The sequence below is a fragment of the Diabrotica virgifera genome, chromosome 4 (assembly GCF_917563875.1).
Source record: "Diabrotica virgifera virgifera chromosome 4, PGI_DIABVI_V3a".
NCBI lineage: Eukaryota > Metazoa > Arthropoda > Insecta > Coleoptera > Chrysomelidae > Diabrotica > Diabrotica virgifera.
In genome coordinates, this window is record NC_065446.1 from 168,437,526 (window position 1) to 168,462,948 (window position 25,423).

Here is a 25,423-nt window from a genome sequence, read left to right on the forward strand (position 1 = left end):
TTAGTAATATAAACAATAACTTAATCATTTATACAGGGTGGCCAAAAAATATTTTTTTTATTAAATTAATTGACATAAAAAGAAGAATGTAAGCAATTTACTTATTTCACAATACATTTTACTGCTGTCAGAAAACATAAAGAAATGTTTATTTGACGAAATAAATATTATTTTTGCTTAAATTCAATGCTAAAGCTGCCACCACCTATCTCTTAGCAGTTTGAACATTGAAGGTAAGCGAAATGCAAGGTGTATTATTTTTGTGAAATAAATATTTTTATCTGTTTTCTCACAGCAGTAAAATGTATTTTGAATTAAATGAATCGCCTACATTCTTCTGTTTGTGTCAATTATTAATTTAATTAAAAAAAAATATTTTTTGACCACCTTGTATAAATAATTAGATTATTATTTATAGTACTGAATAGAGAACTGAATAACCTTTCAAGTGGCTAAACCATCACACATCCGCCACTCTCATTTAAAAAAATCATCGATTACGTCACCACGTCCAGATAGATGACGTGACTAGCATGATATATCTATATGCCAAAAACTCATAATTTAAAAATAAAATTTGACCTATCTCAGGATTTCTGTCCAAGTTCACCCATTCTCGATATAATGAATTTATTCCAACTTAAACGTCCTCATTTTATACAGGGTGGTTCATCTTATTCGCCTCGGTCTCTGCACGGAAAACCACTCGATATTTAAAAAAAAATTCTTCACAGGAATATACAGGGCCTTTAATACTACAATCTAAAAATAATGTGAATTATACAGGGTGTTCCAAAAAAGAGTGGTATATCAAAGTTATATTTTTTCTTAATGCCCTATATCTGATGATATTACTGAATTGACCTTAAAAAATAAGCTATACTTTCATAAGGTTTCCCTATACCTAAATACAGGGTGTTTTGATTAATTTCGATTTTTATGAAAATGTAAGGTTTTAGAAAAAAATAAATATCTACGAATCTAAGAATCAGTAACAAATTCTTTCTTTGATCTTAATAAAACACTATTAAGCATACTTAAACAGATGCTTACTGCAACAAAATTTCTTACAGGGTGGTCAAAATATGAGATTGTTATATTAACAAATTCAAGCTGTAATAACTTACTTATTTTAAATGGAACACCCTGTATCTTACTAGTCTATCGCGTAGAAAATTTACTTAGCTTTTAATTCTTATTAGAGTTTCCTATACCTATCTCCCTTCATTTTTCAAATACTTAAAGATTTCCTAATTTGTAAGCTTTAAAAATCAGAATTAGCTACCTATGTCGTGGTTATGTAAAACACATCACCAACACCGGCAATATACTTAGCTATTTTAGTCAAGATAATTTCGTTAATAACATTCACATTTTTATCATTTAATCACACAGAGTGTTCTTATTATAAATGACATACTCGATATTCTATTCTTTATAGTGGAAGATATTTAAAATCTATTCAATTCCATGTAAACATTTTCAATACACATATTATTCTGTAAATATAAATTCCCATGATATTCTGTAAATACTCATTTTTACATATTTTTGTACAATAGGCTCGTTTTCGTCATAGTAGCCATTGCATTTAATTGTTTGTAATTGCGATTCAAAGATTCAAACAAAAAGTGGTGTTTTTAAATTTACTTAATAACCGTCGGTTTAAGATATGGGAAATATTTATACGAAATGAATGATAGGTATTAATTTAAATATCTTCCAGAATACAGAATCTAATATAGGGATGCAGTTTAATATAAATATAAACATATTATTCAATGTTACATGTAGGCAAAAATCAACTAAAATAATACAACACTCTGTATGATTACATGATAACAATGAAAATTTTATTAATGACAGTATCTTGTCTAAGTATATTGCCGGTGTTGGTGATGGGTTGTACATAACCACGATATTATAGGTACTTAATTCTAATTTTTAAAGCTTACAAATTAGGAAATCCTTAAATATTTAAAAAATGAAGGAAGATAGGTATAGGAAACCCTAATAAGAATTGAAAGCTAAATAAATTTTCTACGCGATAGACTAGTAAGATACAGGGTGTACCATTTAAAATAAGTAAGGTATTACAGCTTGAATTTGTTAATAAGACAATCTAATATTTTGACCACCCTGTAAAAAGATAGGTAGAGGAAACCCTAATACAAATTGAAAGCTAAGTAAATTTTCTACGCGATAGACTAGTAAAATACAGGGTGTTCCATTTAAAATAAGTAAGTTGTTACAGCTTCAATTTGTTAATAAAACAATCTCATATTTTGGCCACCCTGTAAGAAACTTTGTTGCAATAAACATCTGCTTAAGTATGCTAAATAGTCTATTATTAAGATCCAAGAAAGAATTTGTTACTGATTCTTAGATTCGTAGATATTTATTCTTTTCTAAAACCTTACATTTTTATAAAAATCGAAATAAATCAAAACACCCTGTATTTAGGTAAAGGGAACCTTTATGAAAGTATAGTTTATTTTTTAAGGTAAATTCAATAATGTCATCAGATATAGGGCATTCCATAAGAAAAAATATAACTTTGATATACCACTCTTTTTTGGAGCACCCTGTACAATTCACATTATCTTTGGATTGTAGTATTAATGGTTGTGTATATTTCTGTGAAGAAATTTTTTTAAAATATTAAGTGGTTTTCCGTACAGACACCGAGGCGAATAAGATGAATCACCCTGTATATCTCACACGTCACTGTTGTTTGCCTAGTTTGATCGTCACACGATCAAACTAGGCAAACAGAATCAAACGGCAGAGATAACTAGAAGAATCCAAATGACTTGGTCATCAGTAGGAAGACTCAGTGATGTGTTGAAAAACAAGAAGGTACAAATAAATCTAAAGAGAAGGGTATTCAACAGTTGTATTCTACCAGTTATGACTTATAGAATGGAGTCCGTGACACTTACAGTTATTAGCCAATAGACTAACAACACACAGGGCAATCGAACGAGCTATGTTGGGAGTATCTCTGAGAGAACATATTTATACGAAACGAGGACGTGCGAATCAGGACGATGGTGGAAGATGTAATTGGAAGAATTGCGCAAATGGAACTGGGTAGGATACGTGGCACGGCAAAACAAAGACAGGTGGACGAGAAACATTGTACATTGGAGACTACGCGAACACAGTCGTAGTAGTAGAACAAAAACGATGGCTACACGACCTAAAAGCCAAATTAGGGGAAACTGGCACCAAATAGCACAAAACAGAGAAGAGTGGAGAGCTCATGGGGAGGCCTTTGTCTATGAGTGGATGCAAACAGGCTGAACAAGAAGAGGTATTTTTAAAAAGGCAGTTGAACTGACGTTAAAATGTGGTATCACTCAACCCTCCCTTTTCATTAAATATTTTGGAGGATGCGTCCGCTCCCGCTAGAGAGTTGATGTGATTTAGTAGTTGAAAAATGGTCTACAAAATCTCACCCTAACAATTAAATTTCTCGTGTTCTTGAATATTTTTAAATTTTTTATAGGGACCGAATTATTGAGGATGGTACGTTTTTAAATTAACACTCTGTGTTTAAATCTATTACATAATATTAGATATATTAAGAAAGATTGACACGTATAATGAACATGGTAGGATAGGTATTATTTTGGGTTTTGATTTTTTACTTGACGACGATGATTTATATTATATTATTTTTTTATAGTACTTACTTGGGCTTTCTTTTTGTGTGATTTTCGTTGCACATAAACTCTCCGGATCAGCGTTTATGGAATCAGAGGTAGTAGTGTCTTCTACAGAGCTCTGTCCTTGGCTGTCTTCTTCAGGATAGGAAGTGTGCAGAAGAAGAAATTGTTTTGTACGTATAGATGCAGCCGGTAGTGCCATCAACCTCCGTACTAAATCTTCTGGCTTATCTTCGTGCTGACTGCTGTGGTCTGAATCTAAATGGTAACGTGGTTCGTCCATGTTTGTACGGATTCTAGCCCTACTACTTCTACGTACACACAGATCTCCAGTCGAATGAGATCGTTTTAAACTTACATCACAATCGTATTCATCATCAACGTCTTCAAAAGCATAGCCTAAAATTATTTCAGAGACATATGTATAAACAGTTAAAAGCATTTGTTAGAAAGGAAAATAATTTAGATATACCATCTAGCGAAAGAAACATCTTAAACGCATTTGTTAACAAAGGCAAATTATTTAAAGCTACAATCTAGAGAAACAACCATGTTAACCCTTATACAGGCAAGGTGGGCCCAACGGGCCAGAGACGCCAATTCTTTTATCATAATTATTATCTTATTTATTGAATTTTATGCATTACTGAATTTGTTTAGAAGTATGCTTCCTTCAACATAGTCATGAGCTATTCAAAATATTCATTATCATTTTTGAAATTATTGCGTCGAAAGGATTTTTTCACGTAAAGGGGCAACACGGGGCCGTCGGACCCTATCTGTATTTATATCTAAAGTCTAAATATTTGCTACAGAAGTTAATCTGGCAGTCAGGTAATGTTTGTGTGGATTATCTAAACAACTTTTATTATTCCGGAAATCCAATAATAAAGTCTAAACGTGTACAAACAATGGAAACATCCCTTTGATGTGAACATCAAAGAGATGCTTACAATAGGTGTTTTATCTATTCTAAATGAATTTTAAAAACTGATAATTATTGTTGGAATGCAATAATATTGTTAGGTAGGTACCTACACATATTTTGAAATGAATAATGCATCTGCTATCAGTCGTTTGATATCGATGTTAGTGTCGACGACTGAGCTCCTAAAATTATATTGAATTACAGTGAAAGTAGATAGTGCGAATAAAATGTCATTATCAGCTGCAGAACTGCAAGATATTGCTAGTAATTTATGGGATTCCGATGATGAAGAATCTCCTGAAGTAGGTGGCATTGAAAGTGACTCTGAAATTGAAGATCATCGTTCGGAAGCAAGTGAAGAGGATGATCAGCAAGTAGTATTGAGTGATAATGAAGAAGAATGTGCAGCTACAAGTTCCCAGATTTCAGAGTGTGTAATTTTTGAAACTAAGGATGGAATTAACTGGAAGGGTCAACCACAACCATAATAAAAAGCAAAGTGCACAAAGTAATGTTAGCCCTTGGTCAAAGTGTAGATGCTCCTGTTGATTCCTTTTGTTTGTTTGTAGACGAAAAAATTGTGAACGAAATAGTGAAGTGAACAAATAAAGAAGCCGAAAAAGTCCTGGAGATAGAGAACTGGAAATATTGCGACTCTACAGAGCTATATGCCTTTATTGGACTATTACTAACTGCAGGGCACCTAAGTGCCAACATCCATAATGTAGATATATTTTGGAGTAAGTTTTATGGATCTACTTTATTTAAAGCTACCATGGGGTTAAAACGATTAAAAAATTTGCTAAAATTTGTTCGATTTGACGATAAAAACACGAGGTCTGAACGAAGAAGGAACGACAAATTAGCAGCAATACGCGATGTGTGGAATCAAGTCAACCAAAACTTTTAGAAATATTATTTACCAGGAAAAAACATAACGGTAGATGAGCAACTTGTTCCATTGTTTTTTACTCCAAATGTTTATTACTTGTGAATAAATATTTTTCTACAAGTCTTGAACCATGGAGGGGGTATAGTTGTCGTCGTGATATCATGTATGGTCCGTAGCTCTTTTGCAAATTCCCGCAATCTGGTCAATCCATCTCGTTGGAGACCTTTTTCGTGGGTTTCTGCCTTCCTTTTAATCATGTTTTTACATATTTATGGTTTATGTCTGACCTCATAACATGTCCAAAATATTTTAATTGTTCTATTTGGATCTTGTTGGAGAAGCTCTTACGTATGTATCTAATCTTATTTTTTTTTAGAATATATTATGTACTTATGTATATACGGTCGGTCCATGTAATTCGCCACCTTCTGCTCCAGCAGAAGGTTTTAGTGGCGCCAATTTTTGTCCATTCTGATTTTCTTATTGTCCAAGATTTAGATCCATATGGCAGTAGTGGAAATATTTATGAGTTCACCAAAATCATTTTTAGGGTTATTAAAATATTGCAGTTTTTCTATAGCGATCTTGGCTAGATCATATCTACGTTTGCTCTCCTCGTGGAACTTGTCTGTGCTTATGATCAATGATCCCAGATGAAACAACCTGTCAATTTTGGTTATATGTGGATAATGAATTGCCTATCCACTGTCGTTATTTTTATCTTTCATCATCATCATTGAGCCAATCGTGTCCACTACTAGATATAGGCCTCCCTCTGTTCTTTCCAGTGTTCTGTATACTGGGCCGCTTGTAGCGAGTTTCCCGCTACTCTTTTTATGTCGTCGATTCACATAGTCGGCGGATTTTTATTTTTACTATATTTATTTTCAGACAACACCTTTGATTTTCAACATTTTATATCACGAAGTTGAGTTCACGTGAGTTTAATTTTATTTTAAGACACATAACAATTAAAAGTCTATATTTTGAATACAAAAAGGTATTATCGTTTCTATAAAAATACCCTATAATGCCTCACCTGCTACCCCACTACCTCGTTGTGTTTCGTTCTCTTGTCTGTTAGTCAATATAATGTATGTAACTACTATTACTCCATTACAATGTTACATTTTTTAAGCCGTACCTTGCGTTTGTTAAAGGAGTCAATTTTATTTCTTTAATGTATAGGGGGGATCAGTAAAAGCTTAAGTTCAAGTTTTTGGGGTCGCCACCCTTGTCTGGCGGCCGCCATCTTGGAAATGGGGTGCAAAGGGGTTTCGCGCTATAACTCGTAAAGTACCAACCCTATTAAATTAAATTACAAATTTTTTAAAATAACTTTATTAAAATAAATTAAATTTTCTACAATTCGGTTTCCATTACTTTTTATCGTCAAATGACCAACAAAAAAGGTATAAACAAAAATATGGAAAACATTTTTAACAAGTTTCCTTTTGGAGGTTATAACTTTTTTTCAGTTCATTTTAAAATAAAATAACATTATAGCAATTTTGTAGAGGGTTTTTCAGCGAACAATTTCCACTATAAAGTTGTTTAAATCTATTTATTTATATAAGTTTTATAGCGCTCCAAACTCTACCAGATTGTCGAATGGTCATAGGGATACAATAAAAACAAACGTTAGACTTACTTTCCGATCTATATATATATTTTATTCATCCAATTTATTATTATTTTAACATTTTTATGCTATTACTAATCTGTTTTTGACCTTTCTCCCCCCTATAAAACTTATAACCCTAAGCATATATAGAAAAGGCCCAAGAAGTTGTTTGAGGACAAATTCGCCGGTTCAGAAGAAGAATGACTCACCCGCTAAATGCAAAATTCTTAAGAAGAGCAAAAAAACGATTTTTGATATCAAAATCATAAAGTATGATCAAAATTAGTCGTTCACCAAACCGTGGTCAGGACCTCGAGATATAAGCGTTTTTTGGGGTGTGCCGCTTGTCTATGAAGTAACATAACTTTTTTCTTATTGTAGGTTTTGACTTAAAATTTTCCAAAAAACTTTTTCATCAATTATATTTTATTGTTATGTCGGTTAAGATTATAAACTAAAAAGTTTGTCACTCAACTTTTTTAAGTAAACATGAAATTAACTAATTATGATGACAAAATGTTTAAAAATTAACAACTCCTTTTTTAATGTGTCTAAACATTTTGGACAAATTTCATTTTTATCTACATACTTCAAAGATGACACAGTACAATCTTCAAAAGGAAATATTTACAGCGACGAAAGATACAGCGAGGTAAATTTGAAAAATCATCAAAACTGATTTTTGAAATTTTTTTATAAAATTTGATTTTTGAACATGTTCCACCAACTCTAGATAAAAATAAACTTCATATACGGCTTCAGCGACCTCAATAACATAAAAATAGACCAAAATTGGTCATTCACCTTAAATTTGATTTTCGTGGTCGGCATAACGGTTGGGTTGATGCCGCTCGCCTAATATACAGGGTGTCCCGGAAAATAGTGCGTTCCTTAAAGGTATAGGTAGAAGGCACCATGTAGAACAAAAAACTCTTATAACATTTTTTTCTAAATGCAACCGTTTGACCAAAAAATTAAAATGTATTTTGGTAGGCAAATTTAAATCTGACAACTATGTGCGGTACGCAAATTTAAGCATATACAGTCCCATGTAAATAATAGATAGAAGATAGATAGTAAACAGATAGTTTTAAAGAATCCTGTTTAGTGTCAATGCCGAAAATGTTTTCGAATAGTGAGTGTATTACCTATTATGTTATTACCTATGAATGGTGTTTGTGAAAGGTTACTTGAAACATCTATTCGGTATAATAATTATTTTCAAGTAAGTACAACTTAGTTATTTCAGTTCACAAATAAACAAATTACCGAGACAGGTGTATTTAAGTTCCACTGTAAACTATGAACACTATGTAATTCAGTTAAAGCCCTCAGCAATACTCAGCATTCAACACATTTAAACCTTACTAAATACATAATACTAGTTCAGTTAAAAGATGTGTTTTTATGTTAAAAGATGTGTAATTCGTTTAAAATTATGCAATAGGTATTTCAATACATTTCAAAAGAAAATAATTTTAGTAAACAAATAGTAAATACATAAGTATTACCTACTATTAGGTTGGATTATTTTAAATACTGTACAATCACAAACGAGTTCTTATTATGTTATTATTCCGTAGTGCGTACGATGTTGCCAGTTTATTAAAATTTCCAAACATTAAAATAAAGGTATATGGAAAACAATGTTAACTTTTTTTGGAAACGGTTAACTTTAGAAAAAAATGGTATAGGACTTTTTTGTTCCAAATTGCATATTCTCTCCATACCTTAAAGGAACGCACTATTTTCTGGGACACCCTGTATAGATAGAAAAGTATTTTTTTTATTGTATTCCTATAAGAATTCGAGAATTTGGTCAAGTTTGGAGCGCTGTAAAACCTAGGTAGATAATAAATAAAATTAAACAAGTTTATAGTGAAAATTGTTCATTGAAAAGTCCTCTACAAAATCGCTATGATGTTATTTTATTGTGAAATGAACAGAAAAAAAGTAATAACCTCCAAAAGAAAACTTCTTACAAAATTTGCTCTTATTTTTGTTGATAACTTTTTTGTTGGTCACTTGACGATAAAAATTAATAGATATAAAATTTGAGAAAATTTAATTTGCTACATTTTATGTGTTATTAAATTTTCTGTAGGATTGCCAGTTTAGGAGATACAGCGCTAAAGCCCTTTGCACTGCTTTTTCCGATATGGCGGCTGGGGGACAAGGGTGTCGACTCCAAAAACTTGAACTTAAGCTTCTACTGAACCCCCCTACACATTAAAAAAATAAAATTGACTCCTCTAAGAAATGCAACCCTAAATGTAACTTTTCAATGGACTATATATAATAATTTTTTTCTCTGATTCTGGCCTTGGTTTAGAACTAGAACCTTTAGCGACGTAATTGTATAGCTTATTACTAACTCAGGTGTAATGTGTAGTGTGTGTGTTCAGTAAGTGTCGTGTTACTTTGCAAAGTCGACGTCATTGTCTGTGCAAAGAGACGCTAATTGTATCCGAACGTCTGCGGTCCCTCCGGTGATTACCTATCCCACAAGGACAGAAACTATTTCCATATATAATAATTCTAAATAGTATTTCACTCAATTATAGATAATACATACATTATGATAATAATATAATTTATTATGTTGTACAATGAAAACAAATTCCTTAATAGGAACTCCTGAATATAACAAATAACACCTAAATATATGAACAAACATAGGTACATACCATTTTCATGAATATCAGAAATCTGAAACCTTCCATCTTCGTTACCTGCAGGAGGTAATATAATATCTACTTGTTCTTGCTCTTTTAATTTCTGAATTGCTTTAAGGTCTATGTTATGGTTTGCTAAAGATTTTAAAAAATAATCTACTGTTAACTCCGCATTAGTTTTAACCATTGTAGTTCTTTTTAATTCGCTTTGTTTGCAAATTGGTATACTAGATTCTTGAAGGCTCAGCTGGATAGCAAGTTTAAGTTGATCATCTCCACTTTCATTGCTATTATTGGAGCTTGGATCAGGAGTAATCACTTGAGTTTGCTGAGCCTGCTGTTTCATTCTATCTTCTATCATCTGTAATCGTGACATCTCTAGAGCTATTATGAGTTCCATGTTGTAATCTGAACCTTCTAAAAATAAAAACAAGTTTTATTCAAAAATATGTTTTTTTTTTATATTTTGCACCTACTTCGAAAGCTCCGCGGACAAACTAAATTACGCTGATGATCTTTCACTGGTGATCTACAGGTACAGGGGAAATGTTTGTGAGTAACACCCATATCAGTCTCTTCGTCTGTATCGTATTCAGGCCATTCACAGTCTTTTAACCATTCGGAGGTTTGAGATAGATCAGACTAAAATAAATAAAGTATAAACAGTGAGAATTAAATTTTGATATACAGTGATGAGTGCGCTAAAAACCGGCAAAATAACGCAAAAGATGGAAACATAATAAGTTGTGAAATAAAAAGAGATTAAACCCGTAAAAGTGAGAAATTACCGATAAAAACCTATAAATTAGGGAGAATTTTATAGAAGTGTCACTGTTAAACTGTCACAGTGGTGGTTACCATACTCCTCCGATAGGTCTAACGGCGGGGAATTATGGATAGTGGTAATGAAATGTAAATTTATAGGTTTCTATCGATAATTAGAGACACGTATTGAAATAGCACGTGCGTCATTCATTAAACTTAAAAAGTTTAAAATAAAAATGTATACCCTTTTTATTCAGTTGCAATGCGAAGGCAAAACAATCTTACTTTTTAATTAGAATACGGAGTGCAGTCCAGTCCCTTGAATCGCGATTTTCGGCTCTTATTGGAGCCTTCATCGGAAGGAACGTAGGTACTGTTCTCCATATTTTAACTGATTCGTATCGAGAGGTTTTCCCACCCATTGCAACTGAAGTGATGATAGTAGGTGGCTAGTGCCATCTGGCATTGAAAGACGAAGTAGTTTTCAATCCTAATAGTAAATTATTAATATTGAAAATATTAAAAATATTACTAAAAGATTTTTAAATTGAAAACTTATTGGCACACTTTCCTGGTGACACCTCCAAGACTTCTACAATTTGCAAGTCAAATGGATGCTGCAGTGAAGACGAGAGGGAAGGAATTCTACACTATGCAATTCACATCCCCCGTCTGCAGCTGGTAAAGTTCCAACGGAAAAATGCACCTAGTTACTCTACGGAGTAATACGACCATAAAATAAAAATCTATACAATTTTTATTCAGTTGCAATGCGAAGGCAAAACAATCTTACTTTTCAATTAGAATACGGAGTGCAGTCCAGTCCCTTGAATCGCGATTTTCGGCTCTTATTGGAGCCTTCATCGGAAGGAACGTAGGCACTGTTCTCCATATTTTAACTGATTCGTATCGAGGAAAAACTGGGTGGGAAAACCTCTCGATAGGAATCAGTTAAAATATGGAGAACAGTGCCTACGTTCCTTCCGATTAAGGCTCCAATAAGAGCCGAAAATCGCGATTCAAGGGACTGGACTGCACTCCGTATTCTAATTGAAAAGTAAGATTGTTTTGCCTTCGCATTGCAACTGAATAAAAATGGTATACATTTTTATTTTATAGTCGTATTACTCCGTAGAGTAACTAGGTGCATTTTTCCGTTGGAACTTTACCAGCTGCAGCTTTACCGTAAGGATGCTTCGGTGTTACGTGTGCTCTACTTTTCTTTATGGATTGAAACAACTCCATCTGAATAAGTTGGCCGCCTTTGAATTTTGGAGTTACAGAAGAATCCTACGAATATCATGTGTTCAAAGAATGTCAAACGTGGAAGTAACTAGAAGGAGAGGAAATAAAGGGAAATAATATTGACTATCAAAAGACGAAAACTTGAATACTTAGGACATGTGATGAGAGGGCAAAGATACTCATTGTTACAACTTATTATGCAAGGTAAAATCCAAGTAAACGGAAATGTGGAAAGACGAAGGATATCCTGGCTTAAGAACTTAAGGGAATGGTTCGAATGCAGTACTGTAGAGCTATTTAGAGCGGCAGTCAACAGGGTCCGCATAGCCATGATGATTTCCAACTTTCGATAGAAGATCGGACTTAAAGAAGACGAATCGATAATTTAGTTGGCAACCAGTTAGAGAGAGGTCCCAGTATACTGGAATCCGAAAAGCAATACAGCAAGCCTAAACCAATAAAGCACCTTGACCAGATCAAATCCTTGTTAAGCTACTTAAACTTTTGGAGGAGGAAAACATTATCTACTTGACCACTTTCTTTTACAAAATATACAACGAAGGAAAAATACCGGATGATTGGTTGAAGTCATTGTTTATAACATTACCAAAGAAAATCAGGCCCACCAAATGCAGCGATTTTAGACCAATCAGTTTGATTAGTCGCGCACTTAAGATACTTTAACGAATTATAAAAAAACCGATTATTCCTTCTGTGTGAAAATAGAATGGGTAATAAGCAATTTGGATTTAGAGATGCTCTAGGAACTAGAGAGGCACTATTTTGTATGCGTGCTCTTTTGCAAAAAAGTTGTGAGTTCGGAAAGATCGTTTATGTTTGTTTCATCGACTTTGAGAAGGCATTTGACCGAGTAAAACACGATACACTTCAACTGCCTGCTGACAGCAGGACTTAACGACTACGATATAAAACTGCTAAAATACTTATATTACAATCAATATGCTAGTCAATGAGAGCAAGAACACGATATTACCTCCGAATTATATCCTACTGCATGTATTTTAATGAAATTTTGGGTATAGTCTCTACTTATCTCCTAATTTAAAGTCGACCTTATGCCGATATGCCCTTTTATCTTGGGGGTGGTTCCCACTCCTTTTCGGGGATGGAAAATTTTTTGGTCAAAATAACCACGGAAGTGGTTAGAGAACCTAATTCGAAGCTAAAACTATTGTATAATTTTTTTTTTAAACTCAATACTTTTTCAGTTATTCGTGGTTGAAAATTAGCAATTTATATTGAAACATAATATTATATCTTTTCGAACGGTTTCTTGCGAAAACTATGCATCTAACTAAAACCACTATATTTATATAAAATTTTTGTAGCTTATAAATGAACAAACAGATTCGTTCCTTCATAAATCTTCTAGTTATGATACAAGAAGAGATATGGTAGATGAAAAGAGATTTTTTTTGGTGCATGCTCAAATCGGTGTATTCAAGTTGAAATAACAGAGAAGCGGACGATTTTATGTATATAATGCTACCAATAACTTTCGTAGTGCTTGAAAAGAACTTTAAAATGAGCAGTCTTAAATGTCGATTATATTCGCTATATACTTATTGAACATACAAATAACACTATAATAAAAAGGATTGTAGAAGGAAATCAATGCATTTAAATTGTGATGGATGAGGGGTTAAAAATAATATACTTCTCATTTTTTCTTAAAATACATTAGCCTTGTGTCAGCATATCTCGCTTATTTTAAATGTAATCGACATTTAGTATTGCTCATTTTAAAGTACTTTTTAAGCACTACAAAAAGTATTAGTTGGTAGCACTATACACCCAAAACCGACCGTTTCTCTGTTATTTTATTTTAAGTTGAATACACCGATTTGAGCATGCACCAAAAAAACAAACTCTTTTCACCTACCATACCTCTTTTTGTATTATAAGTAGAAGATTTATGAAAGAACGAATCTCTTTGTTTATTATGCTAGATCTATATTTTACAAGGTATTCGCAAAAAACCGTCAGAAAAGGTGTGATTTTTTAATTAAAACGGCCAATTTTCAACCACGAGTAACTGAAAATGTATTGAGTTTAAAAAAAAATTATAGACAAGTTTTTGCTTAGAAATAGGTTCTGTAGCCACTTCTGTCGTTATTTTGACCAAAAATATTCCACCCCGTTGAAGGGGTGGGAACCTTCAACGTAAAGTAAGATAAAAAGCTCCATAGTATATAGGGTAGACTTTGTTTCTTGAACTATTTCCTACTTACTGTGAAAATATCAAGTAAATCGATGTAGTAAGATGGAATTCGGAGCCAAATACCCTCATTGATTGCCCTACAAGTAGCCTCTATCCAAGTTGGAGATAGTGGTACTGAAAAACTACCCATCAAACCTGGAGTACGACAGTGTTGTGTTTTGCCACCCAGTCGTTTTATTCTGTATGCTGAAGAAATCTTTATGGAGGCTTTGGACGACAGACAAGAGGGAGTAAGACTGGGCGAAGAAGTAATCAACTATAATATCAGATACGCTGACAAGCGTATCTGATACAAGATTTCCAGACATTAGTAAATCTAATCAGTGAAGCAAGTTATCGGAGAGACCTAAAAATCCATATTTCAAAGATAAAGTGTATGGCAGTTGGAAAGATTAATGTAGATCAAGGTGTGCTTGTGATATCAAGGTGTAATAATAACCAGGATCGAAATATCTTGCCAGGCTTTTATGACCTGGAAACCAGTTTTATGTAATCGAAGCCTGTTGATGAATATTCGGCAGAAGGTTCTGAAATGCTATGTGTGGTCTATATTATTGTATGGTTGTGAGACGTGGACGTTAAAAACCACAATGATAAATAAATTAGAAGCATTCTAATTGTGGTGCTATCGACGAATCCTAAGATATCGTGGGTTTCCCACACTTCCAATGAAGATGTTCTCCAATAGACGCACTATAAAAGAAAAAAAAAATGGTTTTTATGAGGTAATACCATTGTAATACTAAATAGGTTTTATGTATGTAACAGACACAAGGTATACTGTTGGTTGTCCATTTAATTTTATATATTTTATCACAAATAGAACATTATTATTAATGAACCAATATGTATTTATTGACTCTTGAAAGAAAACAGAAATAACAACAATGTTGGCAATTTGTTGCTGACATATTGTGGCTCAACAAAATAATAATATTTAATAATACTTGTTGTTATTTTTGTTTCTTTTATATATATTTTTTTAATTTAGCATAATTTTAAGTGATGCATAACTTTTGAAACTATATGTATAATTAGAATAATACCATTCGTAATAGAAACACCAATCTTTAAGAGAAGGTAGACAATATGTGTTGCTTGTTTATTACAATGTATTAATAACCATAATTTTTATAAAAACAACTAGGTAACTATAGAAAAAGAATAGATGAAACAAAGAGATTTAGGTATTTCTGTTCAGAAGAATAGTTCCCGATGACCCGTTTGCCGCTAGGTGCTCAGTGCACTAAGTCAACATAGTGTTGTTTGCGATCAACACTCAGTTAGTAACTGTGAGGTAAAAACACCCAAGTTTACATGGCGCTTTTTACCTCTCAAATTATTTGAACATAGTGTTCTATTTTTTGGTAATTTCGTTTTCGTGGTCATTAGTACCAAGTGTAGTATACCTATAGAAAGCTCTTGGAGAGCTAAGTGAGTTAAAAGAATAAAAACAAAACAACGCCATGTCGACATAGTGTAGTTTACCTCCGAGGTCCAGAAATGATCAAACCAAAATTCAAAAACTGCCATTTTAAACCTTGGCTCATCTGCTAAAAGAAGAATATTATAAATAAGATATTTAATTACCCTATTTTTATCTGTAGCGATTTGACGAAAAAACTGCCATTTTTGACCCTTAATTGTTAATAACTAAAATTCTCGTCCGAACTGTAACGGGCATTTTTGTATTTATAATGTATTAGGTATATAGTAACCAAAAACCTATTTGCAACCTGGCTGCTCAAGTGTCCCGACAAAAATCTTATTTCTCTGGACTAATATTGTTTAAAGCACAGTCCAAATTAATGGAAATGTAGAGACTAGAGACAATTTTATTACTTACTGACTTCTAACCATTATTTGAGATATAAACAGGTTACAATAAAATTATAATGCTAATAGAAAAATACTAATAAAAAATGTGTTGACTTACATCTAGACATTTCTGTTTTCTAAGGGCGGGTGGTGTTTCAGGAGGTATAAGTCCCTGTTCAATAGCTCTTACGAACTCGTGTCTTTTTCTCCTCGCCAGAGCAGACGTTTGAATTATCACAGCCTTTGGTGTACGCAAATAAGGTCTAGCTATCATTTCACTTAACTTTTCCGTTACTTCTTCTAACTCATTCTGAAAAATCAAATAGGTACTTTAACCCGGGAGTAGTCGCGCTCACTTCTGTAACGTGAATAGTAGCGTGTTAGATTCTATCTCAAAATACGAATTTAAATACGGATTTTCAATAAATTTTTATTTTATAGTATTTTTAATTACTTGTTATGTTAGAAATATTATTTCTAACAATTATTAAAGCTAATTGGCTCTCCCCATCCCATAATTTCCCCAAAAAGAAGAAGAAGAAGAAGAAAAATAAATAAAAAACATCCTACGTATTACTACACCCTTCCTCGAGACACTGACGAACTTTTTTCAAAATTGCAAAATTTTTCATCATGTAATGGGAAAAATAATAAAATATGAGATTCTATCTAATGGCGCGACTACTCGCGGGTTAAAATAGTACACTACAATTCGGCTGCCCCAAGTAGAAACACTGTATATCCATTTTTTTCAAAATCACTTTTATTGCATTTTTGGATTTAGGGTGTTGTTATCTACCAATTACCTACCAAGGAAGAAACAAATAAAAAATTAGTAGAACCACACTTTAACATTGCTATGAAACACATTATATCACATTCCATCTTCACTTCACCAATTTAAAACACATTATATCCATATCCCCAAGTATAAACACTGTAAATACGGGATATACAGTGTTTTTATTTGGTTTTTGGGATTTACAGTGATTTACCGTGGAAATCGCATGATTTACATTTTACATTCGCCAAGACCATTGATATTTCCAAGGCAATTTTTAGTTGTTGGTTAGTTATTGATGGTTAATGTGATAAGTGCGGTAGAAATTTGTTGTGTAGGTATAAAATATTTAAGTTAATTGTATTAATTATTTAAAATGTAATCAACTATTTATAATGGGAAATAAGCCACAATTAAAAAAAAAAAAAAGATTTTATTAACGTTTCGAAGCCCAAATCGGGTTTCGTTGTCAAAATACAAAATACTACTAAAATAAACAAAAATGTTGTTGCTATGTAAAAAAAATTCTTCTAATAATTTATTTAATCTGACTCATTTATATTGGCAATTCAGACGTATATTATATATTTTAAAGTAGCAGACTTTAAAATGATATCGTCAATATTTATGAGTTGTGTTCCTGGGATGACTTTACTAAAATATAGTTCATTCGATTACATGAAATCAATCCCAACTCAAGAATATCCGTTACAAAAAATATCATAGCATGTGATCTGTCTTTAAAAAGACAACCAAATGTAACGATGAGAGTAAAATTTTCGCGTTAGAGTTTCCATAGTAAATCACTAGGGAGAACCAGGAAACAACCTTGTGATACTATCCCGACATCGTAAGTATTTGGTCTTACATTTAATTTACTTTCAAAAAACTAATACCACATTCTGACTTTAATATATTTAAATTATAAGTAATATTCATAATACATAGATATACAATAATGTATTATTAATATTATTTATAATTTAAACATATTAAAATTAGAATTTGGTATTAGTTTTTTGAAAGTAAATTAAATGTAAGACCAAATACTTACGGTGTCGGAATAGTATCACGAGGTTTTTTCCTGGTTTCCCTCGTGATTTACTATGGAATCTCTAACGCGAAAATTTTACTGTCATCGTTACATTTGGTTGTCTTTTTAAAGACAGATCACATGCTATACTATTTTTTGTGACGGATATTCTTGAGTTGGGATTGATTTCATGTAATCGAATGAACTATCTTTTAGTAAAGTCGTCCCAGGAACGCAACTCATAAATATTGACGATATCATTTTAAAGTCTTCTACTTTAAAATGTATAATATACGTCTGAATTGCCAATATAAATGAGTCAGATTAAATAAATTATTAGAAGAATTTTTTTTACTTAGCAACAACATTTTTGTTTATTTTAGTAGTATTTTGTATTTTGACAACGAAACCCGATTTGGGCTTCGAAACGTTAATAAAATCTTTTTTTGGTAAAATTGTGGCTTATTTCCCATTATAAATAGTTGATTATAAAAATGCCACAAGGAAATAGCTTCAGAACATTATTTAAAATATATTTTTAAAATTAAACTGGGTGTTACTTATTAATTATCAAATATGAATAAAAATCGAATAATATTTTGACCTGTTGAATTCGAATTTATAACTTTCTTTTGCGCCTGAAGTGACGAGAATTTATTATAAACAATTTCATTGTTTAAGGGGGGAAATAGGTTTAGGAGCCCGATTTTTCATGTTTTTTAAGAATTTGTTTTAGGTAGAAAATTTTGTTTTTTGTTTTTGCAACTTTGGGATCATTTTCTACATATTCTAAAGTATATGTCCAAATTTTTTTAAGTTATTATATTTAAAAATAGAGCAGTTTTAGGCCGCCACCCATGGACGTTCGCTGCACGAACATGTCGCTTGCGTGACATGTAGAGGTCGTAATTTACGCCTAAAATCAAAAATCCAAAAATTTTTACGTTTATTACAAGTTTCTCTTCGATATGAACCTCAAATCGGCTAAAAAATCAAAAATTTGAAAAATTACGCAAGTTTGAAGAAAAACCATCAATTTTAAACGTTTTCTTTTTTCAGTTATTTGCCCTTAAAATACACTTAAAACCAATCTTTTATTCCGATTAGAGGTTCATATCGAAGACAATTTAATAACGAACAATAATCACCTTGCTTTTTAAAATTGGTTTATTATTTTTTGAGCTAGACGTCACGCAAGCCGAAAAAAAGTCGTTTCGAGAAAAACGCGTTTGAAAAAAATCTCATAGATTGCGCTCCACGCGAGTGCACTCCGTATAATTCTCATAACTTGGGAAGGACTTCGAATTTTTCTTTGAAATTTTCAGAACACATTCTTGAATAGTAATACTATCGATTCATGCTAGTTCCAAATATTCGAAATTTTGAAACCTCTAAACCTATTTCCCCCCTTATGTTATTATAATTTCTAGGAACTAAGAAATATAAATTAATAGTCTTTACCAAAAGAATTTTGGTCTTAAAAAAATCTACACTATAATGTATGGTAAACCTTGAGCAATAATTAGAAACACAGATGCTGCAAAAATATTGCAAAATTACAGAATTTAGTCGATTTTTCACTTGTAAGTCGGTTGAATTTTGAGTAAGATAACTTATAATAGCCCAAATTAATAAAAAAAAAACTACAAGCTCTAAAACTAAACCTTAATATAAACATTATATATAAAAAGTTATAACAATAAACGAAATTTTTTTATTAATAACTGCATAATATAATTTGTTTATATAGAGAATTTAATATAAATTGTATAAATATGTACCTATACAGAAATAATAGAAAAACTAACTTATTTATTTGATGCCTGAAAACGGATGATCGTTTTGGCGTACTTGGTCAGTCTTAGAGACACTAGTGACCCAGACACTGACCATTAAATTGTTGCAATTTGGTATACATTTGTTAAAGGAACTTGAATAAAGTATCATTTGTGGTACTTAATATATTTAAAAAGTGGGAAATTTTATACTATATTTTCAGGTGTCCCAAATAAAAACACTGTGTGTATTCAAAACCTAGTCAGGAAATAAAATTCAGACATAAAAATATTTATTGAAAAACAGGAGTAGTTTTTACTAAATTAATGTGTATTCACTTTTATTTCAAACAAAATAGAAATTTGAAAAGTTGAGTCCTTTACGTTTTCTACTCTGGTGAACATTTTTCGAATTGGCGTCTACAGTGTTTTTACGGGACAGCCGAATTGACTTATATTTCTGTGCAGATGAAGTTAATAAAAAAATTTAACAACACAACAGCCGAAGAGAAAAGGGGCTAAGACGACCAAGAGATTAAAGAGATGAACATGAAAGAATTAGAAGAGATGTTAAAAAAATAAAAACGGAAATCGAAAAGATTGGCTGGTCGAATTATATCTTAAGGCATGACAAACAAGGTAGGTTCCAGTGGAATGGGAAAACAAGCTGATTAGAAGAGAGAACAAAGGCAATGTGGTCATTTTCGAGTCATAATTTTGTTCTATCTATAATTAATTAATAACTAAAAAAAAAGGTTTTATAAATTATTTATTATTTAATTTATAAATTAATTTATTTATAAGTTCAAAAAAAATTCGATCCGGGCCGATATTCTTTCAGATTTTTTGGGTTATTTTACAATAGAATAGAAATATGCTTTATTGTCACTGAAAATTATTCAAATTTTATGGACAAAGCTTAATATAAAGTCAGAAAAAATAAATAAATAATATCTAACAATAACAAAAATTTTCTGAAATTTGATAAATCGTCAATATAAAAAAAAATACAAAAATACAAAATATAAGTTAATAAAGTAAAGAAAAAAAAAACAAAATCGATATATTGCAACAATTTATAGAAGTTGCAAAGTGAACATACAACAAAGTAAACTATTTATAGACATAGGAACTAATAAGTTTAAGCTGCTGCATGTGACACCCAAATATAGATAAGTTTGATTACTTGTACATTATTACTGTAATTTCTTAGTTAGTCATTAATGCCCGGTTGCACCAACAGATCTTAAGCTTAAGTCGAGAATATCATAAGAATTAATGTAATATAATTATAATATATTACAATAAGAATACCATAATATAATAATAGATATAATTGATAATAAGGTAAGAATCTAAAATTATGGTGCAACGTAAGTGATACTCAAGGAGACCCCATCTATAAGAAGAGCTTAGCTAAGCTGGAGCTTAAGATCTGTTGGTGCAACCAGGCATAAGAAACTCTTCTACTGAATAATATGGTCTTTTAGATAGATGAGTTTTTGTCATTTTACGGAACTTGGGGAAATATGTTGCAGATTTGAGTTGTAAAGGAAGATGGTTGTATAGTTTTTTTGCGGAATATAATATAGATTTCTTTACTAACTCAGAGGACGGAATCGGTAAATAGACATCAAAATTTGAATTTCTGGTGGAGTAGTCATGATGAGGCCTTGCTGGAAAGACATGCATGTGTTTACGAATTAAGCAAACAGTTTCTAAAATATATAAAGATATAAGGGTTAAAATTCCGTGATCTTTGAAGTAACTTCTGCAATGTGTTGTTCTTCTGAGGCCAAACAAGTACCTTATTGCTCTTTTTTGTAATTTAAAAATAACATCTAATTGGGCAGCTGTACTAGAACCCCAAAAAGGAAGACCATATCGAAGATGAGACTCGAACGAAGAAAAATATGTTAGTTTAGAAGATGCTAAATTGAGTTCTTTCGAAACAGAGCTTATACGATATAGCAGGCTGAGGCGAATTTCTTACTTAACAAATCGATATGAAGGGACCATTTGAGGTTGCTGTCTAAAAAAATACCAAAAAATTTTACAGAATCAACGGTAGAAATCTGGCTGTTATTAGCAAGCAGGGGTTGAAGAGCAGTTTTATAGGATAATGCTACTGTCTTATCTACGTTAAAAGAGAGTAAATTAGAGTTAGACCAGGTTTTTATCGTAAGCAAATCAGAAGTTATAGTTGCATGAAGAGATGCAATAATTGAGTTGCTCCAAGTGATACTGGTATCATCAGCAAAAAGAAAAATTTTACCATCGATTTTTAAGTTAGTGATGTCATTTATAAAGATAGGGAACAGTAGAGGACCCATTACTGAACCTTGTGGTACTCCACATACAATGTTTTTGAGACTAGATTCAGTATCATTTGCTCTAACTAGTTGTTTCCTATTATTCAAGTAAGATTGAAAACAATTCAAAGAAATACCTCGAATCCCATAGAAATTTAGTTTTTTAATCAAAATGTGATTTACACAATCAAAAGCTTTGGCATAGTCACAGAAAACAGTGGCAGTATAAAGATTATTGTTTAGTGCTTGGTAAACCTCATGAAGCACAGAAAACATGGCATCAGTGGTACATTTATTAGTTAAAAAGCCGAACTGATTTTGGGATAAGATGTTGTTATCAATGAGAAAGGACATAAGACGGGTTTTTATGAGGCTCTCAATAATTTTTGAAACTACCGGTAGCAGGGCAATAGGTCTATATTTGCAAGCATTAGATTTTTCACCACCCTTATGAAGGGGAATAATAATGGCTATCTTTAGGCACTCTGGGAATTTGCCTCTTTCAAAGGAATCATTAATTAGTGAGACGAGGATTTCCAACATATTTTCTGTGAGATTTGAGAAGATTTTTATGGATAGTCGATCAGTACTACAGGATGATTTGCTTTTGATATTATTGATAGTTTGAATCAGTTCAGATGTATCTATTGGTCTTATAAATAATGAATTCGAGAGCACTCCTGAATTAGGGAGATAGGAAATGGGATCTTTTTATGGCAAAATAGTAGAAGTTATATTTTTACTCACATTAACGAAGTATTCGTTTAGATTTTCCGGATCTGGAGGGGCAAATGTTTGAACTGCGTGAGTTCTATTTCGAAGATCGTTTATTATGGACCAAGTTTCTTTTGCAACACTTTTAGAGCTTTCCAGACGATTTCGATAGTAGGCTTTTTTAGCTGATTTGATGAGTTTTAGATAGGTGAGATATACTTGGTGATATATTGAGTGACAGAGACGTTGGTAGCAAATTTCTTGATATACAATTGTGAGCGCATATTTTTGGCTGATATGCGGATACCTTTGGTAGCCCAGGGTTTGTGATGTTTTGGCTTAATTGAAATTAAAGGAAATGCCTTATTGAAGATAGAGACAAGATTTTCTATAAAATCGTTGAAATTATAGTCCACGTTCGCAGACGGAAAATGCCACTCAGAAGTTAAATTTATGAAATTTATGAATTTATAAATTTTGAAATTTATGACAATTCCGAGCGCAAAAAATCCTACCTAAACGTCGGGTTTTCGAGGAGGGTTTGCTGAAGGTATTAAACTTCGTAAATACTGCTTCATGATCTGATAATCCTGCATTAATAATTGTAGAACCAATATCAAGGGGTGATAAATCTGAGACAATATATTCAATTATGGTAGATGAAGTTTTTGTAATCCTTGTAGGAGAATTAACGTGCATTGAGAGACCATATGATTCAAATATGTTGACCAAGGACATTTGGGTAGCACAAGCAGCATCATAATTAATGTTGAAGTCCCCGCATAGGATTTTTCTGCTTTTATGAGGCAAGTTATCTAACAAATTTAGCAGGTTCTGAAAAAATAGTTCCACAGGAGGGTCAGGTGATCTATAGATGCAAATAATGTAAAGATTAAGATTTTTATTATAAACTAGGGAAAACTCAAAGAAGGCTTCATTTAACAGAAAGTCATATTTTGTTATCAGAGAAGAATCATTATTTCTAGAAAGAATTAGGGTGCCTCCATGAGCTGAACTTGAACGATTATACCTAGCAATTTTGGTATATTTTTATACAAAAAAAGGCTCGTTGACTTCAAGCGTGTAACCGCAACTATCGGAGGAAATCCTAATTCCTCTAGAAACAAAAGTAATTCGTCAGTTTTATTTCTGATAGAACGAATATTAATCAGAACCATACCAAAGTTGTCATCACTAAAATTATTCGAGGTTTTTATTTCCTTAGCACACGTCGTATTATTTAAAAATTTCGTCTTAAGGAGCTAGTCAAATAATAATTTCGGTGACATGCCCTTGATTTTTGTAGATGTATGATTCTTTCTGAACTTAAAAAGGACCTATAAGCAGCAATATCAGCTTCCACCTCAGCTGGACCAATTCCATAGGCATTATTAAATTCTAGAAGAATTTTTCTTAGTTCCTCAGTCTTGGTAGGTAGTCCTTCGGAAGCCAAAAATAGTTTTACACTGGTGTTGGTATATCCGTCACAAAATACTGAGGCAGGCTGGTCGTGTAGGAAAGCAAGATGTAGCTTAATTGCTTTTAATATATCCGGTTCCCTTAATCTTGCTAGAAGATATCGACTGTTTGAGTTATTGGTTAATCTAACTCTTGGTGGTGTTAAAGGATCCAAATTTATGGATGGTTCCAAAGTATCTTTCTTAATGAAATTAATTTGGGAACGGAACGGATCTTTAGATTTGCAAATTTCGATGGCCTGCTTGTCAGTAAGTATATTTGTGTTTTCAACTTCATTTTTGTTTTTACTTGGAATGGTAATTGGATTTTCCAAGCTAACTGGGCTTCTGATGTGCTTCGGTTTCATATTTGCCTCAGATGAAGTTGTTGGTTCGGAGCATGAGGATTCTGTAGACCATTTAATGTTTACACCAGGTGGCCAAATTTTGTTATTAAATAATAAGTCAATAGATGTTTTAGACTTAGTACCTATTTTGAATGAGGGCCCAGTTGTTGTGTTGGCATCTTTAAGAAGGGCATAACATCTTATATATTCTTTGATACCTAGCTTCTCTTTAATGTAGTGAACTACTTGAATAGGAGTGTAAATTGGGGTTAAGTTGCTAATAACGACAAAGTGACATTTATCTTCTGCACTTTTTGATTTTGTGACTGGACTAGCTTCGAAATGTTGGGTGTCTTCGGTTTGAGTACTTGAAATGGCATACACAATGTTTCTCTTCGATACATCTTTCTTCGTTGATATAGCAGGTAGTTTATTTGAAAGATTACTCATTTGATTAGATATTTCACTTACGTTTCAGGAAAGCCTATCTATTCTAAACAAAAAAGATATTTTGTAATTTTTCTCTGAAGTTGGTCGTTTTTGAATTATAAACAATTTAAAACTTAAAAAAGAACGACACATGACGATTTTCAAGGCTCAAGAACACATGTAAAAAATATAATTTTTGTAATCAAATAGCTAAATTCAATATTAAACCTTCTTCTATCATGTTTTATCATCTATCATCTATCTTCTGTCATTAACCATGTTTTATTGTAAAGCATATTTTTTTTAATTGTAATGAGAAAGGGTTTTTTTGAGGAGACGTGCATTAGCAACTAAAAAACAATGTTTTAAAATAAAATGGTCCAAAATACTTATCAAGAACTGATAGAATAAGGTTTGACCTTAAATTTAGGTACTTCTTCTCTTCTTCTTCTTCTTCTTCTTAACTCAGGCAAAACTCGTTAGTCTCTGGCACTTGGTCATAAGACCTTTGTACCAAACCCTGTTCTTCTCCTTAAACTTTAATAAGTCCTGTGGCCTCAACGAAGGCCAACAGTTTTCTTATTGGTAGTTTTAGGATCTCTTCTGGTTCAAACCTCATTTGACCAGTGAAGTTCTGCCTTACATCACCTAGCACACTGCAATGGCATAGTATGTGCATGGCAGTTTCTTCTTCCATTTCGCACTTTCTGCACCA

At 32.2% G+C, this 25,423-nt stretch overlaps 1 protein-coding gene across 1 annotated transcript in view; it reads right to left on the reverse strand.

Annotated features, from left to right (window-relative positions):
- Positions 1-25,423, reverse strand: part of LOC114339207 (ankyrin repeat and IBR domain-containing protein 1-like) — a 202,730-nt gene that overhangs the window by 29,735 nt on the left and 147,572 nt on the right. The window contains exons 11-14 of the mRNA XM_050649788.1: positions 15,979-16,170; positions 10,267-10,432; positions 9,803-10,207; positions 3,699-4,070 (exon numbers count right to left, since the gene is read on the reverse strand). Of these exons, the coding sequence (XP_050505745.1) occupies positions 3,699-4,070; positions 9,803-10,207; positions 10,267-10,432; positions 15,979-16,170 (1,135 nt within the window). The remainder of the gene's footprint in view (positions 1-3,698; positions 4,071-9,802; positions 10,208-10,266; positions 10,433-15,978; positions 16,171-25,423) is intronic.